Here is an 18,379-nt window from a genome sequence, read left to right on the forward strand (position 1 = left end):
TATATTTCCCTGGCGTCGGTTTACCGGGTAGCACCCCGGGATGGCTCCCTTTGTGTGGACTCATTACGGACGCTGTAGCATTACCCTCATTTGTGTTGCCAAGCTTCCTGTTCCAATAAATCTCGTTGGATTGCTTATTGGTCTGGTGTCTCTTCCTGCTCTGTCGCATACTCCGTTACAAACTGGTGGCAGCAGTGTGATCAGAGCAGAAGGAATGGAGGACAGAGGCCCATCAATGTCTGGAACCGGAACCTCAGGATACAAGAACTGGACTGTGGGGTGCCTACAAACAAAGGCCCATGAATTAGGAGTCAGCTATAAAGGACTGACCAAGGAGCAACTAATTAAGGCTTTTTGGAAGTAGTTTGCCTGCAAGATGGCACTGAAGGATCCCCACAGCAAAGGGAGGAAAGACAGGAGCTGCAGGTAAATACCCAAAAAAGTCAGTGGGTTGTGTGGTACGAGGAGGAGATGGCATTGCTTGGAGATGAGGTCACCGTAGAATACAAGATGAAGGCCATTCGTAGAACTCAAGAGACGGCATTGCTGGAGAGACAGCTCGCTTTGGAAGCAGCTGGAAGCCCCAGCCAGACTGTATCCATAGCATCCACCATGAGAGAATTCCTCAGAGTGTCCCACAAGACTGAGTGAGTCCTGCAGTGCGCAGGCGCCGGGAGAGGTCCGGCGCCCTGCAGTATTCTGCTCTGCCCTCAACAGGGTAGAGCAGTGCACCTGCGCAGAAGCCACGACAGGCAGTAAAGAAGAGGACGTCACCGTTAGAAGATGGGAGGCGCCGGACCGCAACACCCATCGGACCAAGACCGGACCGCCCCCCCCCCCCCCCCGAGTGAGTATAATCGAACTCATTTTTCAGGTTACATTGGGGGCTTATCTACAGCATTACAGAATTCTGTAGATAAGCCCCTGATGGCAGTGCCGGCAGCTGATACTCGAAAAATGGGGTGACAGATTCCCTTTAAAAGATGTTTTGGGGTTGTTTTGCTGCCCCTGGCACTGGGTGAATTGACTGCGTGAAATCTGAAGATTACCAAAGGATTTTGGGTAGTAATGTAGTGCCCAGTGCCAAAAAGCTGGATTTGCATCCTAGGTCATGGGTCTTCCAGCAAGACAATGACCCCAAATATACTTCAATATGCATCCAGAAATAGATGGACACAAAAGCATTGGAGAGTTCTGAATTGGCCAGCAAGGAGTCCAGATCTAAATCCCATTGAATACCTGTGGAGAGATCTTAAAATTGCTGTTGGGAGAAGGCGCCTACAAATATGAGAGTCTTGGAGCAGTTTTCAAAAGAAGATTATTCAAAGATTCCAGTTGAGAGGTGTAAGAAGCTTGATGCTGGTTTATAGGAAGCAATTGATTGCAGTTATTTATTCCAAATGGTGTGCACCCAAATATTAAGTTGAAGGTGCAAACAATTTTGTCCGGCACATTTTTGGGTTTGTATGTGAAACTATGTTTAAGGCTGGTTTCACATTAGCGCTTTTTAAGCGCACGCACGGCCGGGGGTAGCTCCGCCCCCGAGCCGGCTCTCTGCCCGGCGTGCCCGCCCCTTGCTTGTAGCGCCGCCTCCTAGCGCACAGCGGCGCCTGCGATCGGCGCACCCTATCTTTAGCATAGGGTGCGCAGATCGTGCGCAGGCCGTGCGCTAGTTGCGCTTTGACCTGCGCTGCGCACTTTTGACGGTGTGCAGTGCGCGCCAAAAACAAACTTTTCGGATTTTGGCGCGCACGGCGCACCGTCAAAAGTGCGCAGCGCAGGTCAAAGCGCAACTAGCGCACGGCCTGCGCACGATCTGCGCACCCTATGCTAAAGATAGGGTGCGCCGACCGCAGGCGCCGCTGTGCGCTAGGAGGCGGCGCTACAAGCAAGGGGCGGGCACGCCGGGCAGAGAGCCAGCTCGGGGGCGGAGCTACCCCCGGCCGTGCGTGCGCTTAAAAAGCGCTAATGTGAAACCAGCCTAAATTTAGCTTTTTACTGGTTTTTTTTGTGTTGCTCCAACACAAGAGGAAATAAACCTGTGTATAACAAAGCATGTGTAATTGAAATAATTTTTCTGGGAGAAACACTTCATTTTTAAGGAACAATTTCAAGGGTGCCAACACTTTCAGCCAGGATTGTATATCAGAAATCTGCAATGTATCTCCTGTGACCCCCCCCCCAAAGCACACAGACTAGATTCAACATCCCATGTTTTTGGTCTGCAGTGAACGGATGGCCCATTGTTGAGTGCAGAGATGTAGAAATAGCCAGGAGAGAACCCATCTGTTTCTATCTTTCATTATAGTGAAGGGCCATTACCATCTCTTTGCAATCAGGGGGACACATGGCCTACGTTCAAGAGATCTGCACAGGTTCCATCAAATATTTACGACAGCCTACATCATGAAATGTGGTATTATCTGGAAGGCTATGTAGTAAATTATATCTCCTGCCGACCACAGAGGGTACGCTCCTCGAATATCACCGCTCTGTGTTGGATAGATGTAACACCCTGCCCACCATTTGACCACTACTGTAATACAACCACCACCAGCAGCAAGAAACAGCTAATGTAGATTGTATGTGAATTCCATGCAAAACCGACCTTTCTCCATTAGCAGCATGAGTCCTCTGCTTTATCCACTGCAATTGATGTTGCTGAAAGAGAATATGATTGTGTAAGAAATGTTGAGATCTCAGTATGAAAATAATGGAAAGCCTGTTTTCCATGATTTGTAATACAATGCCGTTTGTGATTCTCTATAGTATCTCTACTTGCCATTTTATTAGATGCCAACACAACCACCATTATCCACTCACATTTCACTATTTTATTGATTTGGAAATGCGCCACCTCCTAACTTATTAAGAGACTATTTAACCAGTCAGGTCAGGAGCAAGCAATCTACTCCACTGCAGGCATATTCTGCGTGGGAGGAAGAGGAGCCAATTGTTCTAGGTCTCAGTTTACCCATTTGAAAGTGTACATGGCAAATGTAAAAAAAATTGTGTCCTTTGTATTTAATAAATAATACAAGGTGGTTTCTGAGCACTCCTATAAGCTAAGTGCTTTCCATACTATGTAACTATTTAATATAATAATCTAACCACTTTTCTAATGTCCTGAAATTCAAAATTCCCTACCATTCCCTCTCTACTCTAATACTCTCGCTGTTTTTTTTTTCTTTCTTACGTCCGATAACGTTTCATTTGAGTCTTCCAGCATGCATTGTGTATTCTCAAACAGATCACCATCAGGGAGGCTGGGACTGCTGTCACATGCATCACTTCCTTTTCTGCCTTGAAACAGACTGTCATTGTGGGTCGGGGCTGCTATCACTTGCATCACTTCCTTTTCTGCCCTGAAACAGATCATCACCGGGGGGCCAGGGCTGCTGTCACTTGCACTGCTTCCTTTTCTGCCCTGAAACAGATCGTCACCAGGGGGCCAGGGCTGCTGTCACTTGTACTGCTTCCTTTTCTGCTCCAAGATGAATCGTCACCAGAGAGCCAGGGCTGCTGTCACTTGTATTGCTTCCTTTTCTGCTCCAAGATGGATCGTCACCAGGGGGCCAGGGCTGCTGTCACTTGTACTGCTTCCTTTTCTGCTCCAAGATGAATCGTCACCAGGGGGCCAGGGCTGCTGTCACTTGCGCTGCTTCCTTTTCTGCCCTGAAACAGATCGTCACCAGGGGGCCAGGGCTGCTGTCACTTGTACTGCTTCCTTTTCTGCTCCAAGATGAATCGTCACCAGAGAGCCAGGGCTGCTGTCACTTGTACTGCTTCCTTTTCTGCTCCAAGATGGATCGTCACCAGGGGGCCAGGGCTGCTGTCACTTGTACTGCTTCCTTTTCTGCTCCAAGATGAATCGTCACCAGGGGGCCAGGGCTGCTGTCACTTGTACTGCTTCCTTTTCTGCTCCAAGATGGATCGTCACCAGGGGGCCAGGGCTGCTGTCACTTGTACTGCTTCCTTTTCTGCTCCAAGATGGATCGTCACCAGGGGGCCAGGGCTGCTGTCACTTGTACTGCTTCCTTTTCTGCTCCAAGATGAATCGTCACCAGAGAGCCAGGGCTGCTGTCACTTGTACTGCTTCCTTTTCTGCTCCAAGATGAATCGTCACCAGAGAGCCAGGGCTGCTGTCACTTGTACTGCTTCCTTTTCTGCTCCAAGACGGATCGTCACCAGGGGGGCCAGGGCTGCTGTCACTTGCACTGCTTCCTTTTTTGCTCCAAGACGGATCGTCACCAGGGGGCCAGGGCTGCTGTCACTTGCACTGCTTCCTTTTCTGCTCCAAGATGAATCGTCACCAGAGAGCCAGGGCTGCTGTCACTTGTACTGCTTCCTTTTCTGCTCCAAGATGAATCGTCACCAGAGAGCCAGGGCTGCTGTCACTTGCACTGCTTCCTTTTCTGCTCCAAGATGAATCGTCACCAGAGAGCCAGGGCTGCTGTCACTTGTACTGCTTACTTTTCTGCTCCAAGACGGATCGTCACCAGGGGGGCCAGGGCTGCTGTCACTTGCACTGCTTCCTTTTTTGCTCCAAGACGGATCGTCACCAGGGGGCCAGGGCTGCTGTCACTTGCACTGCTTCCTTTTCTGCTCCAAGATGAATCGTCACCAGAGAGCCAGGGCTGCTGTCACTTGTACTGCTTCCTTTTCTGCTCCAAGATGAATCGTCACCAGAGAGCCAGGGCTGCTGTCACTTGCGCTGCTTCCTTTTCTGCTCCAAGACGGATCGTCACCAGGGGGCCAGGGCTGCTGTCACTTGCACTGCTTCCTTTTCTGCTCCAAGATGAATCGTCACCAAAGAGCCAGGGCTGCTGTCACTTGCACTGCTTCCTTTTCTGCTCCAAGACGGATCGTCACCAGGGGGCCAGGGCTGCTGTCACTTGCACTGCTTCCTTTTCTGCTCCAAGATGAATCATCACCAGAGAGCCAGGGCTGCTGTCACTTGTACTGCTTCCTTTTCTGCTCCAAGATGAATCGTCACCAAAGAGCCAGGGCTGCTGTCACTTGCACTGCTTCCTTTTCTGCTCCAAGACGGATCGTCACCAGGGGGCCAGGGCTGCTGTCACTTGCACTGCTTCCTTTTCTGCTCCAAGACGGATCGTCACCAGGGGGCCAGGGCTGCTGTCACTTGCACTGCTTCCTTTTCTGTACTGAAAAGGATTGCCAACAGTGAGAAGGCACTGCTGTCACTTTCTGCAGCTTCAGTCACTGCTGTCCCATATCTTCTGTCCATAATCAGTTCTGTTCCCACAACATTGTTGACTGAAATGAGACATCAAACTGATAATGATTCATTTCAGTGAGCGAGGTGGTGGGGACAGAAGCAGAGTGCACTAAAGTTGCGGGGGTCACGGACAGCAGAAGTGTGGCGGGGACAGAAGCTGAAGTCACATTTCCATCATCACTACAGAAACAGGAAGTCATCAGGGAACGGAAGCTGCGTAATCGTCCGCAGCACCGCCCATGAGGACGTTTCATTTCAGGGTGATAAAAGCAGCAATGGGAGTGACAGAAGCCCGCCCGAGTCCCCTGATGACGATCCATTGGAAAATACACAGTACATGCAGGGAGGCTCAGAGAAGGAACGGTAGGGAATCTCCAACTGAAGTAAATTAGAGAAGTTGCAAAATTGTTGAATTAAACAATTAGACATATAATATGAAATTCACTTTGTTTGACACAACTCCTTTAAGGGCATGACTTACTGGTGATTTCCATATGTATTTTATTATAACATAGGTTTGTTTTGTTAAAAGTAACAATAAAATGAGCTTTACTTATCCTGTGCCACTCCGTTGTAGCATCAGGTGTCTGTTTATATGGCTGGAGTGGTGACAACACGACCATAGCATGCGACAGTGACAGCCAATCACCTGACTGAGGGAACGGTGCAAGACCACTGACCCCAGTGATTGGCAACAAGTGAAGCTCATTTTATTTTTATTAGGCTATTTCATGATTAAATCTGCAGGAAATACAGCTAATATCCAGATGTAAACGGTAAAATGGCGGTAATGTGAACCCGCCATGTCATGGTGATCTCAGCTGCGATGTTTACCATATACACTTTCAAATCACCCAACATTGGAAGCGATCAATCCGTCTCAGTTCTGTTAGAGCACGGTTCTGCTCCGAGTACACCAGGCTGCAAAACAATGTTTCATATACTTTATGGTAGCGATAAAATGTTAGCTGTAATATTGGGGTTCCCATCCCCTCACCTCCAAAATCTTTCTCTGCTTGGCTGCCCTGCCAGCTTCACGCATTGCAGCATATAAAGTCTCTTCTTCTAGTCTTAACGTCTCCTCCTGTAAGGCTAACTGCATATGAACAAAATAATAATGGTTAACAAAATCAGAACCTGTCTGCCTGCCCTCACTAGCAGAAGAGAACGTAGAGAAAAAGAAATCCATGCAAACAAAAAAATGCAAATGTATACCCCACCCACACCAGGTCCATCGATGAAACAGGGATTACTATCAAATAGAAATATCTTAAGATTCAGCCTAAAAAGTCTGTAATAGAATTGTGGCGCTTGATATATTTATTTACACACATTTGGAACAGGCTCAGTCAAAGCAGAAACCATGTATACCTTTGGCATGGAATTAGTTGCCACCTTTAGTCATCATATTTACATGGGACTGCTGCCTTTTTGAACTCTGCGTTTTAAATAAATGGAAGCTGTAGTAAACAATATGCAAAAATCTGCTATTACTGTGCAACAGGCAGAGAAGCAGTGTGATGCCAGAAACAACAGTAAGTTTTGATGTCTGAATTAAGGGTGGCTGCCATTGATGAAACCGCTTTTGAAACATCTTATTGATTGTCCTCTAGGTGGCACTGTTCCCATACACTCAAATTGTAGCCAAACCAGGAGGAACAAAACTAAGAGAAACGGACAGGAAATCAATAGTGATGAGCGAACATGCTCAGAGACGGTATTATCTTAGCATGCTCGGGTGCTAACCGAGTGTCTAACAAACAGCAATCCCTGCATGTGTTGCTGCTGTCAAACAGCCACGAGACATTCAGCTGCGGGGACTCGAACCTATTTCTCGAGCGTGCCAAAGAAACATTACCACTGATAAGTAAACAGACAGGCTTTGGTGTATTGAAAAGATTTACAGAATATTCTCTCCAAAAGATCTAGAGAGTTTTCACTGCCCTGTTAAAGAAGTCATACTTTGTCATTAAAAATTCTCAAGAACAGCAACAACATAGGGATTTTTAATTTCAGGGTTTACTGCTCACAGTCTAGATTACTGGCCACCTCTGAAGTCAATCAGCAGTGGCCAGTCTCCTAGGTAAGGGGAACAGTGCTTACAAGCAGTGATGAGTGAATGTACTCGGATAAGGTGCTGTTATCGGAGCATGCTCATATGCTAACCGAGTGACTTCAGCGTGCTAGAAAAATATGTTTGCGTCCCCGCGGCTGCATGTCTTGCTGTTCAACACATGCAGGGACTGTCTATTTGTTAGCCAATCCCTGCATGTGCTGCAGCTGTCGAACAGTGCAAGACACACAGGTGCGGGGACGCAAACATATTTTTCTAGCACACTAAAGTCACTCAGTTAACACATGAGAGTGCTCAGATAACAGATAGCACCTTATCCGAGTACATTCACTCATCACTGCTTATAAAAGATTAAAAGTGCTGCTCAGAAGTAGAGTTGAGCGAATTTGTTCGGATTCGGTTTCCAAATCTGGATTTGTCATATGGGTACCCAATTAGTGCCGAATGTATGTTTTATGATCAGTTCCAAACATGATCCTCAACTTCTACTCCCATTATCTTTAATAACGTTCGGCTGTGTTCGACGAATATTGCAAAAACAATATTCGAATCCAATCGTATTCAGAACCGAATCTGAACAAATTCACTCAACTCTAGTCAGAAGCTAGCAGGAAGGCAGGGGAAGGTGCGCTCCTGAAGACTGAATGCAGCAACACCTTTTAGCTCACAGCCAATACGCTGAGTTGTAACGAGTAACTCAGTGACTCAATATGACAGCATTGCATTAGATTACTGATAACATATGGCCTGATCATTATCTAAGTAACAGTCAGATAAAAATCTAACCAACCTAATAACAAACAAACCATAGTTCAAAATATTCAGGATTGAGAGTCCTCAGTGGTTGATACCTTTTAATGGCTAACCGAAAAGATGGTAACACATTGCAAGCTTTCGAGACTACTCAGGTCTCTTCATCAGGCTTGACTAATACAAAATCTGAAGTCACATATTTATGCACAATACAGCACAGAAAAAATGCAATAGATGAGACAAGTGACGTGAAGCAGAACTATCATTATAACATAAATATTGCTCCAGTTCATAGATCATAGAATCATAGAATCATAGAATCGTAGAGTTGGAAGGGACCTCCTGGGCCATCTGGTCCAACCCCCTGCTCAAAGCAGGATTCGCTAAATCATCCCAGTCAGATGTCTGTCCAGCCTCTGTTTGAAGACTTCCATTGAAGGAGAACTCACCACTTCTCGTGGCAGCCTGTTCCACTCATTGATCACTCTAACTGTCAAAAAGTTTTTTCTAATATCTAATCTGTGTCTCTTCCCATTCAGTTTCATCCCATTGCTTCTAGTCTTTCCTTGTGCAAATGAGAATAAAGTTGATCCTTCTACAATGTGACAGCCCTTTAGATATTTGTAGACAGCTATTAAGTCTCCTCTCAGTCTTCTCTTTTGCAAACTAAACATTCCCAAATCCTGCAACCTTTCCTCATAAGACAGGGTTTGCAGACCGGTCACCATTCTGGTCGCTCTTTTCTGAACTTGCTCCAGTTTGTTGATGTCTTTTTTAAAATGTGGTGCCCAAAACTGGACACAATATTCCAGATGAGGTCTGACCAAAGAGGAGTAGAGGGAAATAATGACTTCACGTGATCTAGACTGTATGCTTCTGTTAATACATCCTAGAATTGCATTTGCCTTTTTTGCTGCTGCATCACACTGTTGACTCATATTCAGTCTGTGATCTATTAGTATACCCAAGTCTTTTTCACATGTGCTGTCACTTAGCCCTATTCCTCCCATTCTATATATGCTTTTTTCATTTTTATTGCCCAGATGTAGTACTTTGCATTTCTCCCTGTTAAAAACCATTCTGTTAGTTGCTGCCCACTTCTCCAGTTTATTTAAATCTTTTTGAATCCTCTCTCTCTCTTCTCTAGTATTAGCTATCCCTCCTAGCTTTGTGTCATCAGCTAATTTAATCAGTTTACCCTCAATTCCTTCATCTAAATCGTTGATAAAGATGTTGAACAATACAGGGCCCAGGACAGAGCCCTGTGGTACCCCACTTGAGACATTCTTCCAACTGGATGTGCAGCCATTTACGACCACTCTTTGGGTCCGATCACTAAGCCAGTTATGAATCCACCTAACAGTTGCCTTGTCCATTCCATACTTAGTCATTTTTTCAATAAGGATTGTATGAGAGACTTTGTCAAATGCTTTGCTGAAGTCAAGATATACTATATCTACAGCATTTCCTTGATCCACCCAATCAGTGATACCGTCATAGAAGGAAATTAAGTTAGTCTGACATGACTTATTAGTTAGAAACCCATGCTGACTCTGTTTAATCACTTCATTCTTATCCAGGTATTGACATACATGTTGTTTAATAATTTGTTCAAAGATCTTTCCTGGTATAGAAGTCAGACTCACCGGCCTATAGTTGCCTGGGTCCACCTTCTTCCCCTTTTTGAAGATAGGAACAACATTTGCTCTTCTCCAGTCTTCTGGCACTTCTCCTGTTCTCCAAGAATTTTCAAAGATTATGGAGAGGGGTTCAAAAATTTCTTCTGCTATCTCCTTCAGTACTCTGGGGTGTAATTCATCTGGACCTGGAGACTTGAATTCATTTAGGTTAGCTAAGTGTTTCCTCACTATCTTTCTGTTTATAGATATCCTGGATTCTTCTATTCCCTTAATAGGACAGTGAATAACAGTTGATGTTGCATTTCCTTTCTGAGAGAAAACAGATGCAAAATAGGAATTTAAAAGTTCAGCCTTCTCAACATCCTGTCTTACCATTTCATCATTTTCATCCTGTAAAAATCCTATAGCATCTTTGACTTTTCTTTTACTTTTGACATATCCCCAAAATCCTTTATTATTGCTTTTGACATCTCTTGCAAGCCTCAGTTCATTTTCAGCTTTAGCTAATCTGATTTGTGCCCTGCAGGTTCTGCAGACAGCATTATATTCTTCTTTAGATATGCCTCCCTCTTTCCATTTTATAAACATTTTTTTCTTCCTTTTTAGCATGTGCTTAAGTTCTGTGTTCATCCATCCTGGTTTCCTTAAATGCTTCCTATTCTTCCCTCTTTTCGGAATTGTTAACAACTGTGCTTTGAGAATTTCATTTTTCAAGATTTCCCATCCTTCCTGGACATTTTTGTCTTTAAGGATATCCAGCCATTGGATCCCTCCAATTCTCTTTCTGAATCCCTTAAAATCTGCCTTTCTGAAATCTAACCTTGACGTCTGAGTCTTCACAGGTCTTCCACCTCTAGTAATCCAAAATTCTAGAATAGCATGGTCGCTACCTCCTAGGGTCCCAGCCACTTTTACCTCCTCAACCATTTCCTCCCTGTTTATAAGGATTAGATCCAAGGTAGCAGTTCCCCTTGTTTTCTCCCTTACCTTTTGGAAGATAAAGTTGTCAGCAAGAGAGGATAAGAATTTCCTTGACCTGTTAGTTTTGCCTGAGAGAGATTCCCAACAAATGTCTGGATAGTTGAAATCTCCCATGACAACTATGTCATATTTTTTGGAGAACTTGGCCATCTGATGCATAAAGAGTTCATCTATATCTTCGGCTTGCACAGGCGGCCTGTAGTAAATGCCTACAATGGTGTCCTTTCCATTGTTCTGTCCTTGTATTCTTACCCAAACAGTTTCCACAGAACTCCCAGTCTCTGAAGCTTCAATCTCTGTGCAGATATACGCGTTTCGAACATACAATGCGACACCCCCTCCTCGTTTATTAAGTCTGTTTCTTGCAAATAAGTTGTATCCTTCTAGTCTTGTATTCCAATCATGTTTATTGTCCCACCAAGTTTCAGTGATTCCAATTACATCATATTTCTGTTCCTGTGTTAGTAGTTCCAATTCTCCTTGTTTGTTGCCCATGCTTTGTGCATTAGTATAGAAACATTTTAGTATGTGATTGGTTTCTCTTTCTCCAATATTTTTATTAATTAGATTCTTTCGTCTTTGTTCTTCCTTTCCACTTCTAATAGCAGAGTTCTCAATAGCATTTGTCAGGTGTATGGCTTTTTCTGGTCTTTTGCTTCCCTTCCCATGTTGTTCTAGTTTAAAGCTCTCCTTACAAGTGTAGCAAGGCGACTTCCAAATACATGCTTTCCAGTCTTCGTAAGGTGCACCCCATCTCTAGCAAGTAGTCCATCGTATAAGTAGTTCACTCTGTGATCCAGAAATCCAAATCGTTGCTGACGGCACCATCGACGTAGCCAGTTGTTCACCTGCAGAATCTTATTCCACCTCCTTGTTCCATGGCCATCCACTGGGAGGATGGAAGAGAAGACCACCTGCGCTCCCAGTTCTTTCACTTTCTTGCCTAAGTCCGGATGTTTTATAGTCCTCTGATTGAGGTCTCCTAATGTGTTGTGATGCCCCCACAAGGTCTTAGGAGCAAATTCCTTAATTGATGTAAAAAGACATAAATCCATGCGACACATTCATTCCAGCATTGAGAGTGTCAAAGGTCGTCATAAATTTATACTCCCAAACTGTTCTCTCTCTCTCTCTCTCTCTCTGAGACTTGAAGTTACCTTTCAATACCAGTAATTTCATATCCATGTTGCTGTGATCAGGGATACAGAAATGTTTTACCACAGGTACCTGTTTACTGTTCAAACCAGCTAACATTTTCCGGGAAAGATGTGGGCTCAGCGCCAGAGCCCACATCAAAGGTGGAGACATGACATGTCGTGAAAGGGTTAAATAAAGATAAACAAAGCCAGGCTCCTGAGAAAAGAGTTTTTCTCAAGAAAGACTAGTTAGTGAACCATGCCTTAAGAAAAACAAGTTTCAGAAGTCCACTGAAGACAATTTAGAGACACATGAAGTTGGGAAAGGCTACAAAAGCAATGCTCAAGATCTTTGTGTACACAAACTGTCTACAACTGAAGACTGTGTCTACTCTCCCTAGGTGTGGGTGCCCTGTTCTGATCACCCCAAGACAGGCCTGCTCAACATGCAGCACGGCAAAGTATTTCTTGAGGCCAGCAGAAAATCATGAGACAACTGCAAGTTGCAAAAAAAAAAAAAAAAAAAGGTGCACAAGCAACCAGGATAACCGCAGCCTTGAAAGGATTGTTAAGAAAAGGCCATTCAAAAATTTGGGGGAGATTCACAAGGAGTGGGCTGCTGCTGGAGTCATTGCTTCAAGATCCACCACACACAGACGGATCCAGGACATGGGCTACAAGTGTCGCACACAGATGTTCAAGAAAGGGAAAAAGCACCCATTTTTCACTGGGCCAAATTCATTAAAGTGAATCTGTCACCCCATTTTTCGACTATGAGCTGCCAGCACCTACATCAGGGGCTTATCTACAGCATTCTGTAATGTTGTAGATAAGCCCCCGATGTAACCTGAAAGAGAAGAAGAAAAAAAAGAGTTAGATTATACTCACCCTGGCATTTGGTCCTGTCCGATGGGTGTCGCCATCTGGTCCAGCGCCTCCCATCTTCTAACAGTGACGTCCTCTTCTTTGCTGCCTGCCGTGGCTCCGGCGCAGGGAGAGGTCAGGCGCCTGCACACTTCAGGATTCTGTTCTGCCCTCAACAGGGCAGAGCAGTGCGCCTGCGCCACGACAGGCAGCAAAGAAGAGGACGTCACTGTTAGAAGATGGGAGGCATCGGACTGCAACACCCATCGGACAAGACCGGCCCGGCCCCCGGTGAGTATAATCTAATTCCTTTTTCTTCTCTTTCAGGTTACATCGGGGGCTTATTTACAGCATTATAGAATGCTGTAGATAAGTCCCTGATGTCGGTGCCAGCAGCTCATAGTCGAAAAATGGGGTGACAGATTCCCTTTAACCGTATGTGCCATTTTGATTACTTCAGTGCCAAAAAGGGCAACTAATATCACAAGGCAAAAAATAGAAAATGACTTAAATATTGCAAATGATGAATCTGGGCCTTAAGCAGAACCTGTCGGCAGGATTGTGCACAGTGACCTACACACAGTGTCAGGTCAGCGCCGTTATACTGATTACAATGATACCTTGGTTGATGAAATCCATCTTGTGGTTGTTGTTTTAATCTTTATTTTCCGTTTTGTGTTAATGATATGCTTGTGCTCCGGGCGGCCTGTGGGGGGGGTCTTCATGTGGTGCTCTGATTAGGTATTAATAATGCAGCCTGCTGACAGGTCACTGATCCCTCACTGACCTGCCCCCTAGTTTACATAATGAATATCTGTACATACTGAAAAAAATAAAACCTTCATGGCTGGCACTTGCGCTGCAGCATAATCGCTTGTTTAGTGTTAATAAGTATTCTTGATGTTATTGAGCAAGTGTTAAAAAAAAGAAAATCAATTTCAATCTTACTCTGCTTGTCTTTTCAAAGTGCTTTATGATCCATGTAGTGCTGGACATGTGTTTATTTGACCACAACATTTTATTGGGTCCTGGTGTCTCAATTTAGTGTTATTAACGAGAAGAGAGAGCCAAAAAAAAACAAAAAAAAAAAAACTTAGCCTTAACCTCCTATATATTCAGACCTAGCTAGGGGGAGCATTTATGCAGGGGTGGCATTTATGCACATGTAATCGAAGTACATGTATCAAAGTACTACTGGCAGTTATAACATGGCAGTTAGACAAGGCAGGAGACAGGTAAGACATTTATATACATCTACTCCCTGTACATTAGGAGTACAACAAATATATACCATATGCATTTGTGTAATTTTAATCCTGGCGGCTGCATTCACACACATCCACCGCCCTGGCATTAACTCTCTACACTCCATCCATATTGGCCCCTCGCTTCTTTCCTCTCCTATGTATAGCACTCACGCTCTTTTCACGTTGTTAAATTGCACAGATCCAGTCAGTCCCACCATTCAACATCAGAGACGCTCTCACAAATCACTTAACCATCTGCTCACTCTTTCTATCCTCCTTCTCCTAGTCGCAGGAGACATTGCTCCCAACCCTGGTCCCCCATGCTATAGAAAGTCAAACCCCCCGACTGCTACACTTAGAAACCCCTCTAATCTGATTAATATTCCCTGCCTGCCATCTGTCTCTCTTAATTGTGCACTTTGGAATTCTCGCTCAGTGTGTAACAAACTCTCCTTCATCCATGACTTCTTCCTTTCTAATTCTCTTAACCTCCTGGCTCTTACTGAAACCTGGATCCAGCAGTCAGACACTACCGGTGCTGCTGCTCTTTCATACGGGGGGCTACACTTCTCTCATACCCCAAGATCAGACAGTAGAGCTGCTGGAGGCGTCGGTCTGCTCCTATCACCAAAATGTACCTTTCAGGTTATCCCTCAAGTACCCTCACTTGTCTTCCCTTCTTTTGAGGTCCATGCCGTCAGACTCTACACCCCCTTCTCCATGCGAGTGGCGGTGGTGTATCGTCCTCCCGGCCCCTCCCATCAGTTCCTGGATCACTTGGCTTCCACATTTTCTCTCCTGTGACATCCCTACCCTCATCATGGGAGATTTCAACATCCCCATTGCTCTTCCCCTCTCACCATCTGCTACTCACCTTTTATCTCTAACCTCCTCATTTGGCCTTTCGCAGCTTACTAATTCTCCAACGCATGAAGACGGAAACTCCCTCGACTTGGTCTTCTCTCGGCTTTGTGCAGTGGATGATTTTGCAAACTCCCCTCTCCCGCTCTCTGACCACAATCTTCTTTCATTCTCTATAAAGAACTGCCAGGCTGCTCAGGTCACCCCCATTGTCCAGACTTATAGAAACATACAGGCCATTAACACCCAGAAACTTATGAAGAACTTGCAGTCTTCATTGGCCCCTATCTCCTCCCTCTCATGTCCTTATTCTGCATTGAAGCATTACAATGAAACACTTCAAAGTGCCCTGGATGAATTTGCACCCCCTATAAATAGAACACCACAACGCAGACGGCGACAACCCTGGCACACGGTGCAAACACGTTTCCTGCAGCGGTGCTCCAGGTGCGCCGAACGTCTGTGGAGAAAATCCAATCTACACGAAGATTTCAACCATTTTAAGTTTATGCTTAGAACATACAACACTGCCCTTCACCTCTCCAAACAAACCTATTTCAACACCCTCATCACCTCACTGTCCAATAACCCGAAACGTCTCTTTGACACTTTACATTCTCTACTCAATCCAAGAGTACAGGCCCCAACCACGGAGCTCCGAGCTGACGATCTGGCCAATTACTTCAAAGAAAAAATTGACCAGATTCGACAGGAAATTATCTCCCAATCACCTCATACCATGCACTGTCCTCCCTCCCCCACTGCATCTAGCTCACTCTCTGATTTTGAACCAGTCACAGAAGAAGAAGTAAGCAGGCTCCTTACATCTTCTCGCCCAACTACTTGCACCAGTGACCCATTTCCGTCACATCTCCTCCAGTCCCTTTCCCCTGCTGTCACCCCTCACCTAACTAAAATATTTAACCTCTGTCTCTCTTCTGGTATCTTTCCCTCCTCATTTAAGCATGCCATCATACATCCACTACTTAAAAAACCATCCCTCGACCAAAACTGTGCCGCTAACTATAGACCTGTCTCTAATCTTCCCTTCATCTCTAAACTCCTGGAACGCCTGGTCCACTCCCGTCTGATCCGCTATCTCTCAGAAAACTCTGTTCTCGACCCTCTCCAATCCGGTTTCCGCTCTTTACACTCCACTGAAACTGCCCTCACTAAAGTCTCTAATGATCTGCTAACAGCTAAATCAAATGGTCATTACTCCATGCTAATTCTCTTGGATCTCTCTGCAGCATTCGACACTGTGGATCATCAGCTCCTCCTCACTATGCTCCGTTCCATTGGCCTCAAGGACACCATTCTCTCCTCGTTCTCCTCCTATCTCTCCGACCGCTCCTTTACTGTATCTTTTGCCGGTTCCTCCTCCTCTCACCTTCCCCTTACTGTTGGGGTCCCCCAAGGATCGGTTCTAGGACCCCTCCTCTTCTCCTTGTACACTGCCCCTATTGGTCAAACAATCAGTAGATTTGGTTTCCAGTACCATCTCTATGCTGATGACACCCAATTATATGCTTCTTCTCCTGACATCACGCCAGCCTTTCTAGAAAACACCGGCGATTGTCTAAACGCTGTGTCTAATATCATGTCCTCACTATATCTGAAACTGAACCTGTCAAAGACTGAACTCCTGGTGTTTCCTCCCTCTACTAATGTACCTATACCCGACATTGCTATTTCTGTGTGTGGCTTCACTATTACTCCCCAGCAACAGGCCCGCTGTCTTGGGGTCATATTTGATTCCGAGCTTTCCTTTGCCCCCCACATTCGATCACTGGCTCGCTCTTGTCATCTGCACCTCAAAAACATTTCTAGAATTCGACCTTTTCTTACTTTTGACTCTGCAAAAACTCTTACTGTTTCTCTTATTCATTCTCGACTATTGTAACTCTCTTCTAATCGGTCTCCCTCTTACCAAATTCTCCCCCTCTCCAATCTGTCTTGAATGCTGCAGCCAGGATCATATTCCTCACCAATCGTTACACCGATGCCTCTACCTTGTGCCAGTCATTACACTGGCTACCCATCCACTCCAGAATTCAGTATAAACTTATTACCCTCACCCACAAAGCCCTCCATGGCTCAGCACCACCCTACATCTCCTCCCTTGTTTCAGTATACCACCCTACCCGCGCCCTCCGTTCTGTTGATGACCTGAGGTTAGTATCCTCAATAGTCAGAACCTCCCACTCCCGTCTCCAAGACTTTACACGTGCCGCGCCAATTCTTTGGAATGCACTTCCCAGGTCAATACGATTAGTCCCCAATCCCCACAATTTTAAGCGTGCCCTGAAAACACATTTATTCAGACTGGCCTATCGCCTCAACACATTAACCTAATCTATCCCTGTGTGGTACAGCCTAAAGTTTTACCATAACCAGATTTCCCGCATCATGTTCCCACATGCTTTATGCATCCATTAGCCCTCTGTGTCTGTACTGTCACACACTTAACATTATGGCTGGTCCATACAATCAGGGCAACTGTTACCACCCACCTTTCGTGTCTACCTCTTTCCTCATAGACTGTAAGCTTGCGAGCAGGGCCCTCATTCCTCTTGGTATTTGTTATAATCTACTGTATGTGATTATTGTTATGCTGTAATGTCTATTGTCTGTACAAATCCCCTCTGTAATGTAAAGTGCTGCGGAATATGTCGGCGCTATAAAAATAAAATTTATTATTATTATTATTATTATTATTAATAATTTGAAAATGGCGCCCACCGCACCTGCGCAGTAGCAGCTGTTGGTGTGCATAAAGATCCGATAGCTACAATTGCGCAGGTGCCGGCGGCGCCATCTTGCTAGATAGGTAAAAAAAATATCCTCCTCCAAGATGGTGCCGCCCACACCTGCGCAGTAGCAGCTCTCGGAGATCGCCGACCCGACACTGTCTGTAGGTTACTGTGCACAATCCTGCTGACAGGTTCCTTTTAAGAGTTTTGAAAATATGAGGAGGATTTGGTAAGTTTCCACTCAATTTCTGCTCCAAAAACTCAGTGTAAATCAGGGTGTGTTCACGCTGAGTTTTTGTAGCTGAAACTGAAGAGAAACTGCCCAAATCCTCCTAAAATATTTCAAACTTGGTTCTGGTGATGCATTAATGTACAGACGGTGATTCTAGTGATCTATAAAAAATTTTTGTGGGACTGGTTCATTATGACATTATGGCCCTTAGACCGAAAAATAATGTGCACCCCAGCCCCAGGAGACCAACACACAATCCTAAAGGGGCTGAAAAATGACCTAAGCATAGTTGGAAAAGACCTGTTGCAAAAACCTCTGCTCATGTGACCAAAATTAGAAGAGAGAGCCAAAATACTATTCGTGGAAAGACACCATGAAGGAAGCTGCTTCTGTAAAAATTATATCAAATTATGTATTATAGGGGTTTGTCCACAGATTGGTGACAGAGAGTGACTGGTTGCTCCTCATCACTGCAGATCAGCTCCTATTCCTTCATTTACGGAGTTGTACTGTTCTGCTCACACGTCAGACACCCACTGATCTGATATTAGTGAACTATTCTGAGGATAGGTCATCAGTATCATAGTAGTGAACAATCA

At 45.1% G+C, this 18,379-nt stretch overlaps 1 protein-coding gene across 2 annotated transcripts in view; it reads right to left on the minus strand.

Moving 5' to 3' along the window:
- Positions 1 to 18,379, minus strand: part of AP1AR (adaptor related protein complex 1 associated regulatory protein) — a 76,546-nt gene that overhangs the window by 12,234 nt on the left and 45,933 nt on the right. Inside the window, exons 6-7 of one of the 2 annotated variants that reach the window (XM_073571951.1) lie at positions 6,237 to 6,335; positions 2,609 to 2,661 (exon numbers count right to left, since the gene is read on the minus strand). In XM_073571951.1, coding sequence (XP_073428052.1) covers positions 2,609 to 2,661; positions 6,237 to 6,335 — 152 coding nt within the window. The remainder of the gene's footprint in view (positions 1 to 2,608; positions 2,662 to 6,236; positions 6,336 to 18,379) is intronic. The other variant, XM_073571952.1, reaches the window with a different exon arrangement.

Source organism: Dendrobates tinctorius, unplaced genomic scaffold (assembly GCF_039654945.1).
Source record: "Dendrobates tinctorius isolate UK_male_01 unplaced genomic scaffold, ASM3965494v1 ptg000030l, whole genome shotgun sequence".
NCBI lineage: Eukaryota > Metazoa > Chordata > Amphibia > Anura > Dendrobatidae > Dendrobates > Dendrobates tinctorius.